Below are 26,951 nucleotides of genomic sequence, written 5' to 3'. Positions count from 1 at the left end.
TGTAATCACAAAAATTAATATGTCTGTACCGGTACACAAAAACATGCCAACAATCGGAATGTATGTAATGTATTATGTCTAAGAAGATAAAATTGTCTACATGTCTTTTTATTTCAACTTTTTTTTATGAATCTGTTACTAGTGTACAAGAGAATATACATGTACATGTAGATCTAAAATAGATATTGTCAATAAATATACAAAAGATGCTATATATGACTTCGTGCTTTTTTCCCTTGCATTATAAAGAGTTACATAAAAAGCTGGCTGTTCTTGCTAGTTGCTATATATGATTTCGTTTTTTTTTTCCCTTGCAATATGTAAGAGTAACTTAAAAAGCTGGCCGTTATTGCGACAATACATGTAGTTCAAAAACAGAGAATGAAAAATGAACATATTAAAAATTTCAGTCAACAACTGCCTTATTTCGTTCGAAGTTATGATGTTTAAGTTTTAACAAGAAGTAGCATAAATTATCTATTTTATGACTAACTCTTAAATGACAAGGGTGTTCTAATCTACTTAAAATCTGAGCCATCCAAGGTCCAGAGAGTTGATTATGGGGTTGTGTTAATGTTTGAATAATAATTTATATAACATTTGAAACTAGAAAAAAGACCTGCAATTTATCTTACATAATGTGTCTTTACTTAAGTTCTTATCATCAGTTATGTATTTGGTTATGTAATTTAATATTTATATGAGTTATAAGGTATTAGCAAATTTTTGGCTGGTCAGTAAAAAAAATTGTTTTAACGAGAAAGGAACAGGGAAGATGTAATTAGATTGTATGCCAATTCATTGCCAAGTATAAACATGGTTTCGAATATTGTTGTTTTTAAGTAGGCTAGTTCTCTAGTCTTCAGTTATTATGAATGACTACGATAACCAAAATCAATTACATTTATTCTTTTGTTAAAGTGTTCAGTCTACTGTTAATGTATTCAGTCCCGGTTCTTACATCTTTACGATATTAAGTGTGAAAAATACATTTTTTACCCTCAATGTTTATGGAGCCATTAGTCTATCACTCTACATGTACATAAAGACTGATATGAACGACCAGCTAATAGCCTTCAAGATTCTATGAATCTGCATGCTCCTCACTAGACACATGTATCAAAATTGTAATAAAAGGAGAAAGGTGTTTGCAGTACTTTTCGCACTTAAAATTGGCACGTAAAGAGCACAGATTAAAGATATTACAATATCTTACATATTCTTAGTATGCAAGGGAATATCTAATATGGTCTATTATGGTGGGTGGGGGAGTTTGTTATTTAACATAATGTAGAAAATATATAAAATGATTAAATTAACTTACAACTCTTGCCACAAACAATGTCTTAAATGCATCTGTGAATCCAGCATGCTGGCCTGTAGGATCCCCTGGAAAAAAAAAGAGAAGAGAAATAGTAATTAACAATAACATACACTAAAGAAAGATCCTTGGTTTTTAAACTTTTCAGAGTTACTCCCCTTTTACTACAGTTAATGAGAAAAGACAAACAAAAATAATAATTATGGCAACCTGATCCATTAATACAACATATTATCCTTATTTATTTTTTGGTATCATATGATGAATGCAAGGCTTTTTATTACAAAGCTATAAACATGACGAAGTGATCCAAAAGCAATCGCCCATGCACCCTAGAATCTACAGTTTTTATTGTCTTGTGTCCATTTACAATAGATATCATAAAAATCTGTAAAATTTGTAGGGATGTTCTTCCCGCACAGTAGTGGTAGTTTATTATCGTTTTATTTCTGCTTGTCGAGTGGAAGACCTTCAATCAGAAGAGAAAGTGGACAGGGCAAATCTGTCGTCTACTTCTTGGAAGCTCTTCTAATAATGAGTGAAATAAGAACAAGCTAAGTAGTAGGGATCAAGGGATCTTGTCGTATTGCGAGTCTTCTCGCAAGTAGAAAGTTAGCGAAGATTGTATTTTGGTGTGGCAGTGGAAGAGCAGCTTAAGTCCTTCCCTCCATGTATAATTATATCTAATGTATTATAAGTCTGTTAGCGTATCTGCTTTGTTTTATAGTTGAAGTTTGCAGAATTGAGTCAATTTAGTTGATTCAACAAAGATGTAATATTCTATTATAGTGATGTATAAATCCAATGCATTATTATAATTCAATAATTCATTAATCATTCATGCATTTCATGACCTGCATTATAATACACAGGGATAGCACTATAACCATGTCCTAGATTTAAAAGCAGTATCTAGTGTATATACTGTATGGGTATATTACATTATATCCATCGACTCGCACATTTTAATATGACCATGCAAAAAGGAAGGGGCTGTCACTTCAAATAAAGTTTGCTCAACTTTCATAACATTATATTATTTTGGTAATGTCAAGGACAAAAATAAATGGGTGGGGATGCAAATAAAGCCATATTTGCTTAGTGTTCCTTTTTTGAAATAACAATCCCGTTCGGGACTGTGCCTAGTAGCATATTCCAGCAGCTTGGTAATTTACGCAGTCTTTGATATGCTAGAAATTGTATTTCGAAACCTTGCATCCAATACCACAATGTTCCAACACTCCTCGATTTCCCCTAATGTGAGCTTATTTTATAAATATTTCACATACTGGATAATACAATCTTTAGCCTTGATCTAAATCAATGACATAAATTAGAAGAACCTTGGGCAAGTATTAAGCAATACTGAATAAAGCTTAGAGGATAAGTAGAGTAAACAGTCATGTATTACAGCCATAAATACAGCTACAGGATTGACTTGAATACAAGCCCTAATAATCTGTCTTACGAGATAATCAGCCATGCCTGTGGGAGACCTGTAATTATTTTGTACGCAATACAGTTAACATGTAGAGATGAGGTTGTTTCGTTTCTAATGTTTAAGTCATGAACGTAGGGAATATTATTAGGGAAAATTATTATCAGCTCATGAATATGTAAACTGAGAGATGTACAAGCGTACTTTTAACAAGATAACTGCACTTAACTTATACAGGCATTAAGCAAGAGATACATCTGCCTATTGCAGGTCTTTCTTTGAACCTTAAATGTTATATAAATTAATTTTCTTGCTCGTAAGGTTCTTTAATTGAGGGAGGAAACCGGAAGACCGGGAGCACAAGGTCTGAAAGGCGACCAGACTCTTAAAATCGAAACAACGCCACTTGACTGAATGAAGACCATATGAGCTAACCACGCACATGTTAAACCATTGGGCCACTCAACGCCCAATCCATATAGAGATTGTTGGTGTTACTAAAGTAACGTTATATGATAGTCGAATAGTCAATAGTAATGAATCTGACATCTATTTATTTTCCCACTTAAACAATGAATAATTGACGAGTTGATTGGTTAGTATTTTGTTTAATCAAACTAGAAAACCAATAGTCAAGTACATGTTACTAAGACTATAAAAACAAATAAGGACCTGTAGTTGTTTAAATTTTTTATCACGATTCTATCCTACTTTGATTCTATCCTATTTTAATACTTATAATACATTTGTTTTTTTCACAAAACAAATAAGGACCTGTAGTTGTTAAATTTTTATCACAATTCTATCCTATTTTAATACTTATAATACATTGGGTTTTTTCACAAAACAAATAAGGACCTGTAGTTGTTGAATTTTTATCACAATTCTATCCTATTTTAATACTTATATTACGTTTGGGGTTTATTCACGAATTGTATAAACACCACCAAGGCCACACCAATTTGATTTTCTGTTCTTGGGGAACACCTGTGTAAAATTCTAACCTACTTTAATACTTTTGTTGTTTTTTTTCACAAATTGCATAAAAACATCCAAGGCCACACCTGTTTAAAAACTATTCTTATTCATTCAAAGATAATTCATTTAAAAAACGATAGTACATGGTTGTGCAGTCCCAAAGCTTTTAGTGCCAAGTTTTTTAAATTTTAATCAAAATATCTTTCACGATTTAATTGGCAATTTATTTATCAACACCCTGAGCAACAGAAAATCAGATTGGTGTAGCCTAACAGATGGTCATGTTTATTTTTGATACAATTTTTATTAGTCGGTTTTTAATTTTAAATATTTATCTATTCCCAGGCTTTCAGGTTTCAAATGACTATATATTAAATAATACTTTAATAAGTATTTTCGTGGTAAGATCAATTCATTCATATATAAATATTACATTCATCCTGAGCTAATAAATATTATATAAGTTGGGATCTATACCCGAGAACAATGATCTAGTATTAACTATCAACGGTCTTATTATTCAAACTTTTAGACTACAAGTAATTTCATTCTGCGACACCTTTTAGAATATTCATAGCGGTCACTAAAGGTTAAAAATTGGGGTTGAAGGTTGCCTTGACAATATAATGACGTCAATACCTTGTTTTTAACAAGCAATTTTTGTCTTGTGCAATTTTCTAAGAGCGAAAGCATTCAAAAGGGCATGTTAATGATAATATATACATTAGGAGAGTAAAAAAAAAAAAAAACCCACCTACACAATCACTTACACTCATATAATTAGATTTTTCTGCTCAAGCGCAGTTTTTAGTTTCTATAATGTGGTAAATGCTTGTCAATTGTCATATTCTCGAAAGATTAATTTATTTTGTTCTGTGGAAAGTCAAACAGATCGTCAGGCAAATTCTTGATGCAATGTATTCATTTAATTAATCTATATGATTACTTATAGGGCTACTTCAATTTCAATTGATCGTCTTTGACTGTTTGATTTTTTTTAAGAACTTGAATCTAAAAATTTACTTTTTTCCAAATTCTGTAAAATGTTCAGAAAATCAATAAAACTATTTTGAATAATTTACAAGATTTAAACAGTAATACTTGCCAAAGGACTTCATTTTAGTCACATTAAATAAAAGCAAAAATGAGAATTCACATTTAAAATTTTATTCAAGCTCATATACATTCCTGGTATCAAAAGAATGGGGTGTTTAATAACCAACATAATATACGAGAGAGAAATCGGGTACAACGTCCACTCATGCAAATTAGGTCATTTTGGGACTAACACATGGTTCAATTTTATTTATGCGCAGAGGTCTTTAGCAGTGGGCGGAAAGCAGAGCACTTAGAGAAAACCCCCAAAAGTGGAAGACCCATAGAAAACCCGTGCGGTTTGACAGGTGACCCTAATCTGTGACACGTACAACCTCAGTATCGAAACCATGCTTTTTAGACTCAATGACAGTCCTTATGATCAAAAGCACATGGTTTAAATCATTCTGTCAATCAAGACCCCCTTAATACACAGTGGTCGTACTCTAGCTAAATGCTCAATTTAGCTTGAATATTATTCTCACGCTATGAGTATGAATGACACATTTTCAATTGCTATATAAATAATGATCATCTGAATTTCAAGCCGCGGGAAATTTTTTAATGTTATGTGAAATTAAAATGTACAATGAAAAGTTGATAACCTAGACAGAATATATTCTTCCATATTTGTCAGTTTATGATAAACGAAAGTTTAATAAACTCATAAATTAAACAATAAAAATAATCAATACTAGACATTATCAACAACAAAGTTACAATTAAATACTGGTTTCAAATTCATATTACGTAGAATAAATCGCTCTACAATATGTTGTTTTACGCCAAATTAAATATTCAGTTATAAATGCAAATTTTAAAACCGAAAATTTCAAATTTATTAAGTCAAATGTTTAAATGTACATATATCAAACTTGCTTTGTAATCTTTCAAGGAATTAAAATCAAATTATACATTCATGTTAGCGCCAAATTAGAAATAATTACATGGACATTATACGATATTCATTATCTTCTTAGTCAAATGACATTTTAAAAGAAAAGCCATTCTGAATGGTGCATTTAAAGAAATCTTTTACTTAATCTTTCGAAATATATTTTTTTTTTTAACATGCACATACTACCGTATCTGCAAAACTTCTTGCACATTAGACATGGCTCAACTTGTGGCTCTATGAATAATTTATCTTTCGGCCATCGTGGATTCGTGGTAATCAATATACCTTCTGGTCTAAGATTGTCTCTTGTATTCGAGACTTAACGAGTTTCAACGAATGATGAAGACATCAATGTGAAAAACCCTCGAGACCTCCCATACTATTCCTTACCGTTCTAACAGCTCGTCAAATGGTTAATATACACAGCTTTTCATTAATGTTGTTACTCTTTTAATTCATAAACCAGGAGATGAATTTCATCATCCACTCCACTACCAGAATTAATATAGGCAATGGCCATCTGTGTATTAGGGGACCTGTTACCAATATGCATTTTAAATACTTACATAAAGCTAGATCTTGTTCTAATTTATAAGCATGGGCTTCAGCTCTCTCCTTTCTCTGAAATAAACATTATTCAATTTATTACATACTTGTTATGTTCAAATGAATTTAAATGCTTAGTCAATGATATTTTCAACAATCAAAGTTACAGGAAACCTGTTTAACACATCAGATACTGTACTAATATCCAAACCAAATTCATAAACAGCCACTGGAGTCTGGCAAAATTATATTTTTTGAAAAATTTCAAAACCTTAAAATTTGGAACTAAAGAGCATTTGCACATTATTTTTTTTCCCCCAATAAAATCTGTAAAAAAAAATTTACCGCCATAGTATTTTTTTTTTTTTATCAAAAACCTAAAGTTCAAAATAGTGTGGACTAAAGGTGTTGCAGAGTCTCGGACAAGAAAAGTTTCATGGCAATGTGAATTTTAGAATTGGTACTTTCAACTGAAATCGATACAAACAAATTGTTTGTACCTGTTGACTTAAAATGAATGAACAACCTACATTACATGCCTGACGACAGCCACGTTATTCTCTAAAAATAATATGCAGACATAACGCCATGCAATAGAGATATTGTGCACCTTTACCCAGGAGACCTCAATCTCATTTCAAGGATGAATATAATGCATTTCAATATATCATTAGTAGTGGTATATATATCTTCATAAAAATACGAAGCTATATAAAGCCAATAAATAAAACTAGACATGTAAGAAGGTAATAAAATATTTTTTCAATATTCTAAATTAATGTACCCTATTTCATGCTTTCAAGGCAATGTTCTGGAAAACAACTGATCCAGAACGATAACAATACAATATATTATTTGTGTATATTGATATCGACTTTATACGATCAATATTCCTTCAATATAAACAATAATAAAACTTGTCTAAACATATCCCAACACAATAGCCTTATATACTCATCTTTATATACACAATACTATTGTACAACAGACAATATTTTCTTTATATATTTAGCTTAAATTCATGCACTTCCAACTCAATCATAAAACTGCGCATTAGAAAATATATTTGATGAATCAAGGATTGTCTTTTTATGTTTTAAAATTTTGCACTATTTTTCTATTATAGACCCTATTAAATAATTCAGCTTGCACCTCTTTATAAATTCGAGATCTATTACTATAGCTTCATGAAAAGTGAAAACAGAACAATGACTACTGCCAGTGTAATTTAGAGTATGGTATATACATGATAATTTCTTTTCTTATACTCGTCTTGATTAGCCCAGTCAGAGCAGATTTCCAACTCTCAAGGGATCTTTTACATGCACACTAATGGCTACACAAGACCTCAGTTTTCCGTTGTCCCTTCACCCCACACTGACAAACGGGAACCCCGGCGGGAAAACCCTGATTAACTTTCTCGCCCAGCACCGGGATCAAAAACAGGACCTCCAGGTTAGCGAGCCAACGTCCTACTCACTGAGCCACGTTTTATTTGGAGAAGAATATGATTGGCAAAGTGAAAATAAAACAAAAAAACAATTTTTTAATTCAGACAAATTGCCGGAAAAGATATCTTAAGATATTTTTCATGTTTCTTCAAATCAATACCAATAAATTATTGATTTTATAAATGGAACGTAGCTTATCGACATAAGATTGTGTTTTATCTAATCAAACAAAGATTTGTTTTGTAAAACTGGGGAATCTGTCTCACAAAATGCAATTTGATACTGATTAAATAGAGCCCTGGCCTTGGGCAACAATGGCCAACCCAACACCATTCTCAAACGATATAATAAAAATCAAATAAATATACTTCACCTTTCGTTCTTTCCGTTCGTCCCTGGTTTCAACCCGTGTAGGTGGTGGGGTGTCTTTAGGGTCCTGTAAGAAACAAACAACTAATCAGAAACTCTCAAAACCAAGACATCACAATTAGGTACTTCACGTCAAAATATGGAAATCCATTCTCCTGGCAGTAAACAGTTACCATGGAATTAGTATTTTTCTGGCTATTATTTCTGCATCTTAACCAGGTTTAATGCTCTGATATGCCATGTTCAACAGATATTTGGCATACACAAACAACAATTACTGGTAGATAAACATTATACAATTATAGTAACTCCAAACCATGAAACATTCATATCAACAGTGAGTTGTAAAATGTCTTAGTCTTAACTATTCAATAACATTCTCGCTTTCTTGGAAACTATTTTTTGTTGTTGGATTCCAGCAACCCTAGAGAAGAGCCAGCTCTTTCTTGGAAACTATTTTTTGTTGTTGGATCCCAGCAACCCCCATAGAAGAGCCAGCACAATAACCAAGCCTGGTTTGCCCATTGTCAGTTGTATAGATGTAGAGCCTTGCGGAAACTCCACTGTCCCAGTAAAATTTCACTCCCAGCACACTGTATGGTGTATGCCCATCTTCACTGAACCCATTGATTCAGAAAAATAGGACTTTAAACACTATTTTTATTTCATTTCATTAATCTCCATGGAAATACCCATAGGAATTGAATGGAAAGGTACAGAATTGTCAGTGGATTTTCCCATAGGGTGGTGACGGACACTACCATTTAAAACCAGGTGTATGATTGAGTTTAAGTCAGGAATATTAGCAATATCTGGAAGATTGTCAATAATAATAATATGATGTTGATAAGAGACAAGTAGAAACTGTTTTGGCATAATGTCATACCAGTACAGATGGTAATAATTAAGCTCTCTGTATGATGATGATAATATCCCCAAAGCCTGGAAATGACTTGTACTATCTCACTGTCACATATTAAACATACATACCCACCAAACATTTTACTTATAACTACCATCTAAATATAGAGTCACGCCATAGCCTCCATACAACAAGTCTTCCCTTCATCTCATTCGACTTGTTTTACAAGAATTTTTGTCATCCTTTCGTTGATGTATTGTTTGAATTATGCATTGTAGAGGGCAGGCTCTGCTGCCGGAAGTCAATGTTTTTGAGGAGGTAATACTTTTGTAATATTTCAGATTAGACGCTATTTTTTTATGACACAGAATATGTTTTGAGATGAGACGTCGGTCTAATTGAGTGTTAAAATTGTCTTCTCGTCACTGACATATATAACACCATTCCAACATAACTTTCCTTAATATATGCATAATACATTACTTTTGTTGGCACAATAAATGGAGGTTTCAAGAAGGGGTGGGGGTTGGCACAATAAATGGAGGTTTCAAGAAGGGGTGAGGGGGTGCAGAAGATTCTTGTTGTTTTTTGTGGTTTTTTTGCAGAACATGTATCAGGTTTCTGATCTACTCTGGAAGATGGTTTTGACAAGGACGATGGACCTCAACAAAAAATATTGTGATTTTGTCTCACATCAGCTTTCCGTAAACTTAGTTCCATGATCTGTATTTATTGTTCTTTATTTCAGCCTAAAGATTCCGACGCTATTACGTCCAAAAGGCATGACCGGATTCAAGCTGCTAAAAGGATACGCAGAAGCAAATCAACTCAGAGTCAACACTCCTACTCTTTGGATTCCAGAGCAGAGGAGGAAATAACAAAAACATCCTGTCTTCCGAACTGCTTACGACAGTCAATGCGATCAGATCGAGATCAACTGTATCGATCGCGAGACGTGTCAAGTTCTGATCTAGGGTCACCAGAATCGAATAACCCCTTATCAGACACTGCAGGGTATAATTCTACAGACAGAGCAAGGTCCCGTTCTTGGTCTTCTAACAACAAAAGTTTCCCAGAGGAGAATTCAGAACTGCCTGATGATCAACTTGCTCCTTTACTAGGAAATCGTGACTTCCCCAACAGGTATTAATCATATTTTTAAAATTTGGTAAAGAAAAAACGTTAAACTATTGATATTAAAAATCTGAACTTGTTCTTACAATAGACAATTTTCAAACGTTTGGTCTTAAATATTTATTCAAATAGATTTAAACAATTATATACTGGTGTACAGTATTTTTGTAGAAAGTATAAAAATTTGGTAATGTAATTAAATTGAAATTTTAGTCAATCAGAATTCAAAATTTGAAAACAAATGTCGGCTTTGCTATGCCAGGAATAAATTTTATTATTGTGTGCTTTTTTGTTGTTCACATCCATTTTTCATGTTGCCTCTTTGTTTTGCACATTAAACTCACATTCCACTGTAATGACCTCCCACTTTCCCTCTGATTAACAAATGAACTCCTACATGTAGTTATTATTGAATATCCTTGCCTTGTTGCACGTACATGTACCGGTATGCTGAAATGTGTATAATGGCCAGGAACCAGATTTAACAATAGCATAATGCTTTGGTTATTTTGAGGCATGAAGTTTTTATCATATAAAATTTAAAGTTTGAAAACAATAAAAGTCTTTAAATCTACAAAATATGAAGTTTTGACAAAATTTCACCTTCCCTCTAACAACCAGTCATTGAGATAAAGGCTACCTATCTGCGTCATGCACAAAAGTGTTCTACACTGCAATCGCATGGATATTCAACAATAACAACCAGCATGCCCTAGCTTTCAATGGATGGTATTTTTGTCTTTTAAACACCTTTTTATTTTTTTAATCACAAACCACCAGGCATTATCTGAGTATACAAAGGTAAGGATGTGTAGAATCAGTTTGGTTCTGTGTAGAGAATTATAGAATAATAGAGGGTAAATTCACTTTAAAACAATAACTATTCTCAATATTAAAGAGTCTTTCGAGAAAATTCCTCATTAAAATCAACCTTGATCAATAAATCAGAGCTGAACATTTTGAATGTTTAAAACAAAAATATTTTAGCAATTGGAATTTTGGTAATGCCTTCATCAAATTGAATCCCAATCCCTTTATAATAATTGAGCATTGCTACCTATCAGAGCACAAAACTTTTGTTAAATAACATGACAACAGAATTGTTTTGAAAACAATTTTCTCTCCCTTTAAACAAAAAACACAAAAGCCTGCTGTAAACAAGTGTCTGTTTCTAATCAAGTTTCTAAGTCTAGCTTATGCTAACGAGTTTACATGAATATCATCAGACCAGAGTATTCAATAGTACAAATTCAGTGGAGTAAATATCCAGACGACGTAGACCATCAATCAGATTCGATGTTTGTAGTAAAGTGAATTTACCTAGTATACCAATTAATCTAGGTGAATAGGCTAGACAAACAGGTTGCTGAATATAACTAATATCAAAATCAAGACAGGCAAGTGCTATAACATTATTTTCTTTGATTTGTCTAAATTAAGAAACAAGTTATTATTTTATCAACATTTATCAATGTGCACAAACTGAAATCTAACAAATGTATCTGAAAATAATGAAACTCAAAATAAGTTTAAATTGAATATTTTTGTAGGTTCATTTTTCTATTTATTCAATGTGTAGGTCTAGGGCTTTGATGTAGTTCATTATAAAATCAAAAAAAAAAACCATTCTGCATGCTAAAAGATATTTTCAAATAAAAGAACAAAACAATATAACTTAATTAGTAACTATATAAGTTCTATATGCCTAGTTTCTATAATTTCTATACTGAACACTCAAGGATATTAAAACAGGTTCAATTAAATTCATAAAAAAAATGATTCAATCTTTTGATTTATAAATTGATTGATCTAAACCTAATTTTATCTTCGTGTAAATAATCTCATGTTTAGATTTCAGTTGGTTTCAATTGTGACCTATACAATACTGTATGTCTATATGCCTAGTTTCTATAATTTCTATACTGAAAACTCAAGGATATTAAAATGGGTTCAAACAAATTCATAAACAAAACAAATGATTTGATCTTTTGACTTATTGATTGATCTAACTCTAATTTTATCTTCCTGTATGTACATAATCAATAATCCCATGTTTAGATTTCAGTTGGCTTCAATTGTGACCTATAAAATATTTCTACATCAAACTGAAATATAAGCCAGTGATGATGTAAGCGAGACTCGTTGATTTTTTTTTCTCGCTATAATAAATCAAATTTTTCGGAATATTTGACTGTGTAAATGTACTTCATTTGGCATTTAATCAATAAACATGAATCTATTCCCCTTTGCACAATGGAAAAATAATAAGATGATAATAGTCTAGAATAATTTGATTAATAATCTGATCAGTTTAGACAAAATAATATCAGCTCCTCTTAACACTGATCAGTGAAACAAACATTACCAGAGACTGTTACTATTGAAATGTACTGTAATTGTGGTTCAACCTTATTTAATGTTATTAATTCCGTTCATGTATATCTATTAAGATAATCTTATTAACTGGAGATAATCCAAACAAACATTTGATCAAAATCAATTTGTAGTTAACAGGAACAAAGAAAGTAGAAGTGATTTGGATAAAATACCTATGGAATTAATGGTACTTATCAAAGGTGTTAACTCAATATGTATTGGTGATAAACAGATTTGCAATAAACAGATTACTATCGTTATAACTTTTATGGCAAGTTTTAAAAAAAGATAATAAAAAAAACAAGTAGTAACATGTTCATCTATTAATACATGCTAAAAATATCTTTAAAACAAGACTAGAAAATATCTTTTTTTATCTTGGGAGTAGCCTAAGAAGTTATCATTTGAGTTGAATAGCTTAAAGTAGGGTAATGCTGTCTTTTGAGGATATATTTCCTCTTTAAATAGTCTGGTATTAGTAATTAAAATACAAAAGAAAAAAACAAATGGAAAATGTTTCTTGCTTATTAACTGTCCACATGCAAATAATTAGTACATGTTTTTTTAAACTGTATTGTGTAATTTATACATGCAGTTTGAGTTAGACCTATTATAAGTCCACAACAGCTGCCTGTCAACTTAGCTGCTCTAGTTCTTAAAAAAATCTTTATAAATGACATTTAAATAATATAATTCAGTTAACATTAGCACAATAGCTATAATAATGTACTGATAACGTTTAGAGCGAGCGCTTGACACTGTCAGCAGAAGGACGATTTTACAGTCGTAAGATCAATTATTACTTCAGTTCAGTGCCATTCTTTCACTGCTGGAATTCAATTAAATTATGTGAGGCAAACGGCGGAGAGACTGTGAATTATTCATGTTAGAATACAATATTCCAGTCTTTCATCGGCACATGTGCTATGATCATTGAGGCTGTGCCTGTGTTGTCATTCTAGCCACAACATCATCAGCAACAGGATTAAATATAGACATCAATTTCAACAAGAACAGTCAGTGATTCCATGAATTTTACTAAAGACCTGCAAGTCAAATGTTAGTTTTAGCTATTTAATAGTGTGTTGAAGAATCAAACTCTTCCTTATTAGGCTAACGGGATTATTCGTGCAAGGTTGCCATCGATTTTTTAGCAGGCCGCCTATAGCGAGTTATGCTGAAGCCGTAAATCGACAAACTCCTGAACATGGCGACTCTGGTGTCCGCCATCTTGGAACAATTGTGAGTTTGTTAAGCGTTGTCAAAATGTATGTTCACGACTTTGTTTGCACTTTATCTTACTAGCACCGGCACTTTTATGCATGATACTTTACCTCAAATTCATTAATTAAACTTGCTATGCCCCCGTACGGCACTCTTTTCTTCTCGAAGCCCAATTTATCAACGGGCGGCAAATACTGGATCGGGTCTCTTGCAGCAAACAATGCCAGAAGATTTGGTGGTAAATACTGTGTCATCTTGTTCTGTAACTTCTTCTGTCACTTTTAAAGACTTTTCGACACCTTTCCACGGGCAATGGTTTCTCTAAATCTTATGTTTTTGTGTATTCTCTACGATTTTTGTCGTACCATAACCGAATCACATGGCTGCTTACCTCGTGACTGTGTTACTGCCACGCGGTGTTATCCTTCTACTTGGCAAGTACAGCAGGTGCGCGTTCGTAGTGTTGTGACTCGGGTAAATTATCTCTCCGCATATTCCATTGATAGTTCGGGCTTAAATTTATAAAATAAAATGGTTTGACACAATCTTGCCAATTAAACGTTACAAATAAAATCTCTAAATTTAGATAGGGGAATACCACTGTTCAAGATAATTATTGATTACGGAATTAAACGTAACAGATATTAGAGGTCACGCGGTGATTGGCTACTTTCCATCTATTGGGAACAACAGTTCTTTTTCACGAGGGCTTCTAATTTGACATTTCGGGCTATGTGAAAGGTAACGGTGCATGAAGATGTTTACTGTGGTGTGCTTGCAGTCTGCATTATTTCGTATGCTTACGCCTCCTCCACTATTGAGTGACCGATCTGTTTTTGTAAAGATTTGATAAACTATAGCCAGTATGTTGGCTCGTGGAAAATGTTAAAACGATGTAATATAAATGTTCATGAGACTGGCATAATTCTACTACTGGTATTATGAATTCGGTTACTGAGTGCGCTGAAGGCGAGAGTTGCGCTTCATCACTCTTCGATATATTTTGTTTACATATTGGCTAAGATATTTCTGGCAAATGATTTATTTTAATATTTTAAAAGCATGAAATTTCTAAGCGAGATTTGTATTAACCTGGCAAAATGACATACATGTTTGTCGATGTGACGTCAAAATAATCGATCCGATCCGGGGAACAGTGGTTATATTTCTCTCTCCGCCATATTTGCCGATATAATAATCAAAAGTGGTGAATTTTGCGGTTAGGACACTCATACAGTGGTGGTGTTGAACCCCAGTGCATGGACCCCTACATTGGACTGTATTTATTATGGAGGCGGCCATGGTAGCACTCGAGGGCAACGGCGGCCCAGCGGGCTACTCACGGCCGCTAATCAATCGTTCTACTCCCCATTCCAGATCGTTTCCAAAACTGTCGGAGGAGGACAATGTTACAGGCGATAATGGCATGGCGGCAGAAGATTATGAGTGTGGTGAACGAGTGGTGATAAATGTAAGTGGTTTACGTTTTGAAACCCAGTTAAAAACTCTGAATCAGTTTCCTCACACATTGCTGGGAAACCCAACAAAAAGGAACAGATACTATGACTCCCTTCGGAATGAATATTTCTTTGACAGGAACAGACCCAGTTTTGATGCAATTCTTTATTTTTACCAAAGTGGGGGCAGGTTACGTCGGCCTGTCAACGTACCCCTGGATGTGTTTTCTGAAGAAATTAAATTTTATGAACTAGGCGATGCGGCATTCGAAAAATTTCGTGAAGATGAAGGTTACATTAAAGAGGAAGAAGTTCCACTTCCTCATAATGAGTTCCAGAGACGTATGTGGCTTTTATTTGAATATCCAGAAAGTTCTACGGCTGCCAGAGTTATTGCGATTTTATCAGTTGTGGTGATTTTGTTGTCAATTGTGATATTTTGCCTTGAAACATTACCAGAATTCAAGCATTACAGAGTTGTAAATACGACGCATAATGGTTCCGAGTCGATAGAAGAGGATGATATTCCAAAATTCAATGAACCGTTCTTTATAATAGAGACATGTTGTATCATTTGGTTCACCTTTGAACTGATGGTTAGATTTGCATCTTCCCCAAGTAAAATGGTGTTTTTCAAAACCATTATGAATGTAATTGACATAGTAGCTATCATTCCATATTTTATTACTCTCGGCACTGTGATTGCTGACGAAAGCAAAAGTAACAGTCAGGCTATGTCGTTAGCCATTTTAAGGGTGATCAGACTTGTACGTGTGTTTCGAATATTCAAATTATCTAGGCATTCAAAAGGACTTCAAATATTAGGTCAGACTCTTCGAGCCAGTATGCGAGAGCTGGGATTACTCATATTTTTTCTCTTCATTGGAGTTATTCTGTTCTCCAGTGCTGTGTATTTCGCGGAAGCAGACGCGGAACAGTCTCATTTTAAGAGTATTCCAGATGCGTTTTGGTGGGCTGTTGTTACTATGACTACTGTGGGGTACGGTGATATGCGGCCAATCGGAGTGTGGGGAAAATTAGTCGGATCTTTATGTGCAATAGCCGGTGTATTGACTATTGCACTTCCAGTTCCTGTTATTGTCTCGAACTTTAATTATTTCTACCACCGAGAAGCGGAAAATGAGGACAATAAAAATTACCATCATGTTCAGTCATGTCCGAACTTTGAGCGGAAGAAAAGTACAACAGACTCTGAGTGTGGTTCGGATATTATGGAAATTGAGGAAGGAAACAGTTTGCATTTATGTGATAAACCAAAAGAAAATCATGCCAACAAAATTAATAATCCTGCTAGCATCAATAACTTAAGTATTGAAACGGATGTCTGATATAGGACCTTGTAAAAGTAACAACCTTTCATTTTTACTCGAATGCTAAGTGTGCATGTAGTATTTTAAAACATGTACCGGTATACATGTATGTACTGAAACCTTGCCATGACATAAAGCCTGTGTTTCTAAACTAGCCTGGACGTTAATTATATATGGATTAGGTTTTAGATCTTGCCAATTATTCAACCAAACATACCATTCATTACAAACAAAACCTACAGTAGAGATATCCAAGAAAAACATTAGTCAAGGTGGCCATGATACTATTTATAGAATCTTAAAAACCCTTAATGCAAAAATCACAAGGTGCAAAGATTGGACGTGATGTGGTGAGCATGTCAGTTGTAAATGTTTTGTTACAATCCAAAGCTAACCTCATTTTAAACTGTTTAAAAAGAACAATGCGATTGAAGGAGTGGATCTGCTTTCTACGAGTAGTGTCTTGAGTGTGGCAACGGTAACTTTCTTCGTTTTTTTGTTTTAATTTTTAAAAAGAATGCGTAGATGACTTTGTTAAATTCCTTCCTTGTGTCTGTTTACATGCATGATATTATTCAAAGAATCCATGGTAACATGTGTGTTCCTTATTTCATCTGAAGTGCTTTCAACCAACGACTGTGGTTTACAATTGTTATTAATTAATTAATTAATTACTAAGGGCTGTTAATGATTACAACTCTTCATTATATAAGTAATTTGTGATAAGAATAAAATTCAAAATATGAAAAGGAGGATTGTGTGTACCGATACCGTTACGGTTGGCTGATATTAAGTTGATATGGGTACGGTACTGTGTGTGGCACTGTCGACTGATGTTGCGGGCAAAGTGTGGGGTGTTGCTGCTTCATATTAGATGAATATACGGTGTGACTCCACGGTCTGCTAATATTAATTGGATTGTGGGTAATAACTGTTTAAACGAAGGCACTGATACCAGCTCAGTCAATACATTCTATGCATCTGTTTAATCTGAAGCGAACAAGTTTTGTGTTTAGTTCGATATGACTTGTATAATTATACGTAATACTGGAATAATTCTACTGGTTCACTTGTGTTTATGTTGGTGATTGCTCTCTACCTGATGGCTGTGGTACTGTCTTGTCAGTCCATGGCACCAGAATGCAGAAGACGAAAGTCAAGCTACATGGTACAAGCAGGGACTTCCATAATGACACAAGGTAAGGATAAATCTTATTTTATTTAAACATACACAAATATTAATCCGATTAAAATTCGAACGTTGTTTAGTTTCATTTGTATACGCCTACATTTCAGTGTGGGCATGTATTATGTTATCACTTTGTTGTCCGTTGACCCATCCATCAACAATTGGCTTCTGAACACGATAATAGGCTACAGTTTTCAAACAGATTCTTTCCAAATTTAGTGTGAACTGTGAACCATTCTTGTCATGAGAAGACAAAACCTTTCGTCCCAGAGTTATGCCCCCTCTGTGTAGACCAACCAAATTATAAAAATGAAGCAAACTAAATAGGCTATATTTGAATTCTAGATGGACTCAAATATCACCTTAGTGTAAAGCATGGGATAATTAGACAGTTAAAAGGTTTAATGTCAGAGCTATATAACGAAAAATTTTAATCTGCTCAGAACGTCTCAAATAATGGTAGAATGTGTATAATTACATGTACAGGTAGCTTTTTGGTTGGCAAAAAATGCCCTCTAAAGACCTCCAATTCATAAAAAAAAATGACAATCTTTAATCTAAACCTGCAATTTCATTGGTCAACAGACTTGACTCCTGATTATCAAGTTAGTAGAGTGCTGGAGGTCAGAGGGCGTTCATATGTATGTACCATAATTTCTCGCTATAATAGGCACTGAACTAGGTCTAACATATGTACATTTACATCAATATTGACAAGTTTGAATACGAAAGGTATCAGGTGTTCTTGAAAGAGTAAACATATCCTGCCTCATGCTGACACGCATCACATATCTTCTTTTTTTTTAAAGATACATTATGGGAGATTCGATAACGAGTTTGCAGTTCTCACTATACTAATTAAAAACTGGATAACGTAAAGGCAATTTGCTGAAAATTTCATTCAAATTGATCCACTATGAACCGAGAACTAAGCAAATGAAATTTATGCCTAGCCTCGGTCATTATTACTAAAGTCAGTACGATAAACAGCACAGTTTCGATTATCCATTTAATCGTTTAATCGAGAAGGAGAGTTATGCAGTAAATCGGCTCACAATCCACTTAAGATCGCAGGCTAGCGAATCCATCTAAAGTTGATTATGGTCTGGATAAGTTAATTAATGTCTAATTAATAATTTAGATAACATTTCAGGCCTAAAGAAAGACCTGCAATAGACAGATTTAGCTCTTGCATAATGTATGTTTAACTTATTTCAATTTTAGATGGTAATATACCCTGTGTGACACTACCCACTGTGATACAAACTAAACCGTTGTAAACCAAAATAGCCCCAACCGGCCAAACATATTTATTTACAAAAATTCAGCAATTATCACATGAAAGCACATTATTTACATTTTAATGTCACAAATATCAACATATCTTTCACTCATTAATTTATTGTATAGATTAGTCTGATAAACATTCATGTATATTAGTCTTGCATACAGGTATATTAATTAACATTGTGTTTTATGAAGCATGAGTTATTTTGTATATTGCACTGTGAGTTATAGTGGTGAGGGGGGAATACACATGTATATTTACTGGAAGGTATTGGGGAATACACATGTTCTACACAGTGGGTGGAGGAATAATATTGTTTTTTATAATAAACACTTATACACATTGTATATTTATGGTGGGTATGTTGTGTATTTACTGTTGGAATAATATTAAACAAACATTATGAAAGAGCTAAATCTGTCTATTGCAGGTCTTTCTTTAGGCCTGAAATGTTATCTAAATTATTAATTAGACATTAATTAACTTATCCAGACCATAATCAACTCTTGAATTAACACTAGCCAGCGATATTTATTGGATTATGATCTGATTTGCTGCCCTACTGTCATGCATGATTTAATCGTGAAATAGATAATCAAGACTATGTTTTTTATCGTACCGACTTTAGTAATGATGATCAAGGCTAGGCCAAAATTTCAATCTCTTAATTCTTGGTTCATAGTAGATCAATTTGACTGAAATTTTCAGCAAATTGCCTTTATATTTTATAGTTTTTAACTTTTATAATGTGAACTGCCAGTTCTTTATCTTATCTCCCATAATGCCTTTTGCAGAGGCTAACACTTCTATGTAACTAGGCTATGTATATCACCTGATTTGGTCACAAATCGTGTTTTGCAGAGGATAACACTTCTATGTAACTAGGATATATCACCTGATTTGGTCACAAATCGTGTACCATAATGTGTTTTAGCTCCATTTGTAACAGGGGACTCGAAGGCTAGACTTATTCCACAAGTCATGTCAAACGGTGACGCCATATTCTTACCTGCAGAGCATTAATACTATCGTTGTAGACTGGAATAACCAGATGCTAGAGATTGCCATTCGCTTGAGACTTTGGGTTTCGCCGAACATAACTGATTAGAAATTACAGTAAAAACAAAAACAATTGAATGTAAATCGTTTTATATACATTCATATTCCATTATTATATGTGTTGCGACCCATTTGTGTCAATTTCTAGGTCCCAAATATTAGCGATTTAGCTGTCAGTTCTTTATCTAATCTTACCTAATGTCACTTTAATAAACAATATCTGCTCTAATAATTATTCAGATCGATCAATTAATTCTAACTTACGTAGTGGCTATTTTAAGTTTACATTGGTTTCTATTGATTTTTACACTGTTATACTAATAATTTATGATAATTCAATTAATTCTACTATATTTTTCACATGCTTTTTAATACCCAGATGTGCTGAACAATAATTATATACTGTATTAAAGCAGTCATTAAGTATTTTGAATTTTGCAATATACATGTACAGTATGGCTTGTTTAAAGTAGCTAAGTCCGTAACTCAATATTATCCAAAATCTTCGACATTGAAAACACGAATTTTTCTGCAATTTAAATCAGCATTGGTGTTGTGGTCTTACCTGGAAAAGATGGGCTTCTGATATCCAATATTTAAGACAAAATAAACATTTTACCATTGGTACACGAATCGTGTACCATAATGCATTTCAGCGCCATTTGTAACAAGGTGCTCAAAGAATGCGACTAGACATATTCCACAAGTCATGTCAAACGATGATGCCATATTCTTATTTGGAGAGCATGCGCAATATATACTATCGGTGTTGACTGGAATAACCAGACGCTAGAAACTGTCTTTCGTTTGAGACTTTTGGCGTATTTCGCCGAACATAACTGATGACAAATCACAGTAAAACGGAAACAATTGAATGTAAAACAGTTTATATACATTCATATTACATTATTATATGTGTTGCGACCCATTTGTGCCAATTTCTAGGCCCAAAATATTAGCGATTTAGCTCCTTTAAGCAGGAGTAGGGGTGTCAAGGGAAAGAATCTCGCCTGTAAAATTGGTTGTCAAGAATCCGATCAAATAAACTAATCATCAACTGTATGGTTGAAAAAGTAGTACTTATAAACTGGGTCAGTCATTAAAGCTATCGCAATGTCACGATCGGTAGATGGGTGTGAACACCACAGAATATTCTCATCACGGACGTATTGCTTTCATGCTCTGGAATATTACTGGTTTGTATTTAAAGCAGGTACGGGTCAGTACTCTTCCATTTTATCTTATACAGAAACATGTAGTTTTGTAGGAATAGTACTGACCTAAATCTGAATACCGTACAGAAATTAAATGTGAAAAATAGCGAGGTGCACCTTTTTGTGGTGTATTCAGAACAGGAGATGCTGCATAACATAAAAATATCTGTGTTGAAGTTTATTAGATACATTATGGAAGATTAGATAAAGTATAAAGAGCTGGCAGTTCTCACTATAATAGTTAAAAACTAGATAATGTAAAAGGAATGTGCTGAAAATTTCAGTCAAATTGGTCCACTCTGAACTGAGATATTAGCAACTGAATTTAGACCTAGCCTCAATCATCATTATAAAAAAAAACAAAGTCTCAATTATCCATTTTTGGATTTAATCATCAATGAGTGTTGAGCAGCAGATTGGATTCAAATCCAGTAAAAATCTGACGCATAAGATTAAGGTCTTTTCATGTTAATAAATGTCCAATTAATAGTTTACTGGCACTCTTTCCTGAAGCTGACATACGACCTCTGGTGACCTAATTCTGGCCACTATTAACCCAAACTAAAAATGTCTGACAAGCAAAATTTTATTTTGTTTCAATACATTGGACAGTGAGTATGGCGCTGGCCAAATTACCAGGAGGTCCGGGGTTGGATTCTATTATTGTCAGAGAAAGTTCCTTGGGAATTTCCATCTTAGTTAGTCCATTCCATAAGCACGCCTCACACCGCTTAACATTTGTTGGCCGAACAATGTTTTCCGACAAAAGTTAGCTGGTCTGCGTTGGTTTTCAACACGAAAATTTGTTGGCCGAACAATGTCTCAGAGATCAAAAATATTGTTCGGCCAAGAAATGTTTGTGTATGTCTCATTTGACATTTGCGTTGAATTTCAACAAAGAGTGAAACATTTTATACGGACATCCAATCAGCATTTGGCTAGCGATCATGTGGTACAGAAATGGCTGACAGCGCCATTTTGTTACCACATGATGTTTGGGTCAATGTCAGTTTCTTTTAAACGAATGTTGGTCGTTTGCATATATTTAAAAAAAGTATAAAACATTTGTTTTGTCGGACGACGGACGTCAACAAATGTTAGTCAACCTACACCGGGCGTTGTAGGTCTGAATTTCAAGAGACATTTTCCTATGTTCTCATAGTGGTTAAATGCAGAACAATTTGGGTGTAATTATAATAACATTGTATTTGTACCATTATAATGGAGTCGTTGAACTGACAATGTACAGTATATGTATGTATATGTCCTAGTTAGATTTTTTTAGAGTGTTCTAGTATAATATTGTGTATATCACATGTATAATACATGTTTAATAGTTTCACATGTTCTGTACATGTTCAACAGTATTTTTATCAATTTATAAAACTTAATAATAAAACTATTGATCAGTAACGTACACCTACATACCATTGTATTCACTGTTTTCATTATTTTATATTACTGATAAAAGGACACATGTACTGTCTGAACCATGTTAATAAAAATCAAATGTTTTCATCCTGTATGCCTAAACTACTTTGGGGTTCACGATGGCTAAGTGGGTAAGACGCTGACTCGCTAGCCTGGAGGTCGGGTGTTCGGTCCCTGCATTGGCAGAGAAAGTTCATCCAGATTTTCCGACGTGGTTTCCCCTTGTCAGTTATGCAGGACGGAGGGCCTGACAAGGACAGCTGTCTAATCGTTCGGATGGAACGAAAAACCGAGGTCCCGTGTATACATTGGAATGCACGTAGAAGATCCCTTGACAGTTGGAATTCGATATAGGCCGTAGATAATAATTAGACATTAATAATTAACTGGATTAGGATTTAATCATGAAATGGATAATCAAGACTATGATTTTTATTGTACCGACTTTAGTAATGATGATCAAGGATAGGCCTAAAATTTAATCCCTAAATTCTCAGTTCAGATTGGATCAATTTGACTGAAATTTTCAGCAAATTCCCTTTACATTATCTAGTTTTTAACTATAGTGAGAACTGCCAGCTCTTTATCTAATCTCCCATAATGTGTCTTTAAATAAATAACACAGATATATATTAGGAAGTGGAGATGAATGACATAAAGATATGAATAGGTTATAACTAACAGAGATTAAATAATTAACATGATTTATTCATTTAAAGAACTAATTAGACATTCCTAGTGGTATACATGTAAATAAATAATAGATATACATGCTGCCTTTCAGATTCTTGGTATTTAAACAAGTTATTAAAATAATTTGATTCTAGGATACTGGCTAGGATCTAAATGTCTTGCATTAGAAAAATGAATTTGAACAAATAATTTTTTGGGATGTCCAAGTTTGCTAGTTGATGTTATGTTTCACTACTGGTTAAGCTTTATCTTAAACCGTAATAGTAAAATAAGATTAATTAGATAATTATTTAGCTAATTACAATGATATAACTAGGTTTTTTGATTTTAGAACAATATTGATGTAAGGCGCAGACAAACTAACCTTGTCAGTGGTGCAGGGCAGAGAGCCTGGAAACATAGATTCAATGTACATAGTTACGTGCAGGTAAACAATCAGATTAAAAATCAAAATTTTATCTTATTTAAGTTCAGAATTTCTCGAAGAGTTGTTATATAACCCACGTTCTGGTTGATATGAGGGATTAGCAAATCAAATGGTCTGTTGCGGCGAGTTCTTGGTGTGCGGTGCATGGACCTGTGGGTAGACATTTGCAGCCGAGACAAAACAAAAGTTGTATTTCAAAATACCCTCTAGAAACATCAACGTTGATTGGTTAATCATAGGGTCATAAGCTGCTCGTATGACCCCTGACGCGACCTCCCACTACAACAGTCATATGTTAATGTAGTGGAGGCCATCAAAAGTATAAATAAACAAAATATAGATCTGTATTTTTATGAGATGGGCACGTAACGGAACCTTTCACTGTTGGAATATGATATAAGAGTAGGATGTCATAGATCTGCTGTCGGGGCAAAATTTTCCCCTTGAGATATATGTATGCTGTCTTCATTTGCCTTGTTGGTGCAGAAGTTTAGGACGTGAACCCCCCTTTCATTTTATTTTTTAACTGTTACAGTTTAAAGAATGTATAGTATGTTCTACATGCAATGACTAGGTGTGGTTTATTTTTATAAATTAATAACAACATTGCTACTTTAAGAAATCTACTTGTAGATCAAGTATATATGTCTTGGTGTAGATTGACATGTAAGTAAAAGTATGGTATTCATTATCTACTCATCCAATTGATGATATACATGTACACTATAACTACACCTTTATAGATATCTCACAGATAATACTTTCCAACAGTAAATACATATAGAACAATATGGAGGGAACGAGAGAAAATCTTGTGTGTTCATGGGAAAAGTATGGTATTCATTATATATACTAATAAATTTGATGGTGTTAATTATCTGTACCAGCAGGTTATACCATGTATCTAAATATACATGTATAAGTTACTTCTTGTAGTTTTGGTCTTTGGTATTGTTATTTCAGCCTGGATTCGCTTGATGTTTTGGTAACTTTGTATATGGGTGCAAGTATCTGAAATGAATTTTATTATACTGGATAGGAAGTAAATCTGATAAATACCAGAGCCTTCGGAAAGATGTTTACATTGGCCTGAAAATTGTTTCAGGGACAGTCCCACTTTGCCCCGCAACACTGACAGCCCAATTTTGTTCCGATGGCCAACCTTGTGGGTTTTCTCTGGGTCCTCAGGTTTCCTCCCACTGCTAAAGACCCCTACACGCAAGCGAATTATTGAAATAAAATTCAACCATGTGTTAGTCCTGAAATGACCTAGTTTGTGTCGAGTGGACTTTAAACCCCATTTCTCTCTGTCTCTCTTTTGTTCCGATGGGTGTGATAAATACATGTACAGTAAAGATCGTTCTATTTGTAATGTAGGCTCGAAATAAATTGCAAATTATAATCTACGTGTTGGAGGCTGTAGATTAAGTATTTTGTTGAGGTCAGCAGTCAGCACACACCTGTGGTTGGAAATAAACATTCCAGTACAGTACAAGAGTTGATAGTTCATAATACAAATCATATCCAATCTTTGCCTGGAATGAAAACATACTTATATTTCTTAAATAAAACAAACACCCACATTTCTCAAATGCGGAATCTGACAACTCAATTTCTTAAATTGGTTGGGAACCAAAATGATTTTCGTTTATATATGTATTGTAATAGTTAGTGTAGGAGGACTGCACTACACACAAAAAAACCCAAAAAACAACAAAATAAACCTGAAAGAAATATTTAGATATCAAATCAAGTGAAACGATCCGGGGCCATTCTTTGTGCTGTTACAAAGAGATAAGACATCTTTTTAGAGTAATATTCAAGATGGCTACATGTGTAACAGATCTTAAAGGTATCACAACCACAAGTTATGGTCTGATAGCTGATTGCTATTTAATATTTATTTGTACCTTCTGTTGTCATAATTACCCGAACTTGTTTTTACTATGGTATATAATTGGACATTATCATGTTAACTAAAATACAACATAAATATCATGAAATCCAACTTTGGATAAGGCTTCCAAAGGTACTGTTCTGCTCCAAACTGGGCTAATAAAGACGGGCATACACCATACAGTGTGCTATGAGGGAAATTTTGCCCGGACACTACAGCCTACTCTTATATTAAATTCCAACTGTCAAGTGATCTTTTACGTGCACGCCAATGTGTACATGGGATCGTTTTTTCGTCCAATCTGAACGACTAGACAGCTGTCCTTGTCAGGTCCTCCGCCCTGCATCGAGAAGCACGCCGGAAAATCTGGATGAACTTTCTCGGCCAATGCAGGGATCGAACACCCGACCTCCAGGCCAGCGTGTCAGCCAAAGGTACAATGTACAATGTTTAACTTCCTACTTTTCGCTTCTAACTGGGCTAATCAAGACAGGCCACTTTGAAATATGAAAAAAATATTTTATTGAGTTTTTAGGGTGATTCAAATGTTGAGTTAGCTCCACTAAATCTTCGCACTGAGTGGAAATTGGAAATTCCCATGCTATAATTAACAATGTGTATTGTTAGTGTAAATATAGATATCTGATTACACAAAATTCCAAGAACTATGTAGTCTGAAACCACAATATACTGCAGTAAGAAGGCATGGTGTACACTGGTCTTAATCAGTGTAAGCACCTGTAAGAAGATCAAAGAATTATTTCACATAAGAATGGTGGATTAGTGATAATCAGCCATGTAACAGATTTTCATTATGAATCAAGTTAAGAAAGTACATTGTGCAATAAACTTATTTTTAGTTGATTAGGTTTTAGTTTCATAACAATGTTGGTTCTTACCATTAAAATTAGATTATGAAAAATAATCTGTATACCTTATAATACATATATAATACTAATATACTGTACTTAAAATTATTTACTTTATAATCTCCATTTTCAGTTAAAGTGACAATATATGATTTGTATTTTTCGGAAAATACCAAATTTCTCACGGCTTAATCCACACTAATATATACCTTACTCAGGTAGATTATTTAACATTTAAAGGAGCTAAATCGCTAAAATCAAATGGCGCTGAAACGCATTATGGTACACGATTTGTGTACCAATGGTAAAATGTTTATTTTGTCTTGAATATTAGATATCAGAAGCCCATCTTTTCCCTGTAAGATCACAAGACCAATGTTGATTTGAATGGACAAATAGTTTGT

General features: G+C 33.7%; 2 protein-coding genes across 2 annotated transcripts in view; one reads left to right on the top strand and one right to left on the bottom strand.

The window, feature by feature from the left end:
• Nucleotides 1–14,112, bottom strand: part of LOC126825300 (U1 small nuclear ribonucleoprotein 70 kDa) — an 89,125-nt gene extending 75,013 nt beyond the window's left edge. Inside the window, exons 1-4 of the mRNA XM_050554883.2 lie at nucleotides 13,803–14,112; nucleotides 8,101–8,163; nucleotides 6,297–6,351; nucleotides 1,325–1,389 (exon numbers count right to left, since the gene is read on the bottom strand). Of these exons, the coding sequence (XP_050410840.1) occupies nucleotides 1,325–1,389; nucleotides 6,297–6,351; nucleotides 8,101–8,163; nucleotides 13,803–13,946 (327 nt within the window). The 5' untranslated portion in view covers nucleotides 13,947–14,112. The remainder of the gene's footprint in view (nucleotides 1–1,324; nucleotides 1,390–6,296; nucleotides 6,352–8,100; nucleotides 8,164–13,802) is intronic.
• A 246-nt stretch (nucleotides 14,113–14,358) lies between these two features.
• LOC126825299 (potassium voltage-gated channel protein Shaker) overlaps nucleotides 14,359–26,951 on the top strand; it is a 47,336-nt gene continuing 34,743 nt past the window's right edge. The window contains exon 1 of the mRNA XM_050554881.2: nucleotides 14,359–17,679. Within this exon, the coding sequence (XP_050410838.1) occupies nucleotides 14,981–16,498 (1,518 nt within the window). The 5' untranslated portion in view covers nucleotides 14,359–14,980 and the 3' untranslated portion in view covers nucleotides 16,499–17,679. The remainder of the gene's footprint in view (nucleotides 17,680–26,951) is intronic.

Source organism: Patella vulgata, chromosome 6 (assembly GCF_932274485.2).
Source record: "Patella vulgata chromosome 6, xgPatVulg1.2, whole genome shotgun sequence".
Lineage (NCBI taxonomy): Eukaryota > Metazoa > Mollusca > Gastropoda > Patellidae > Patella > Patella vulgata.
This window is presented reverse-complemented; position numbering and strand designations above follow the sequence as displayed.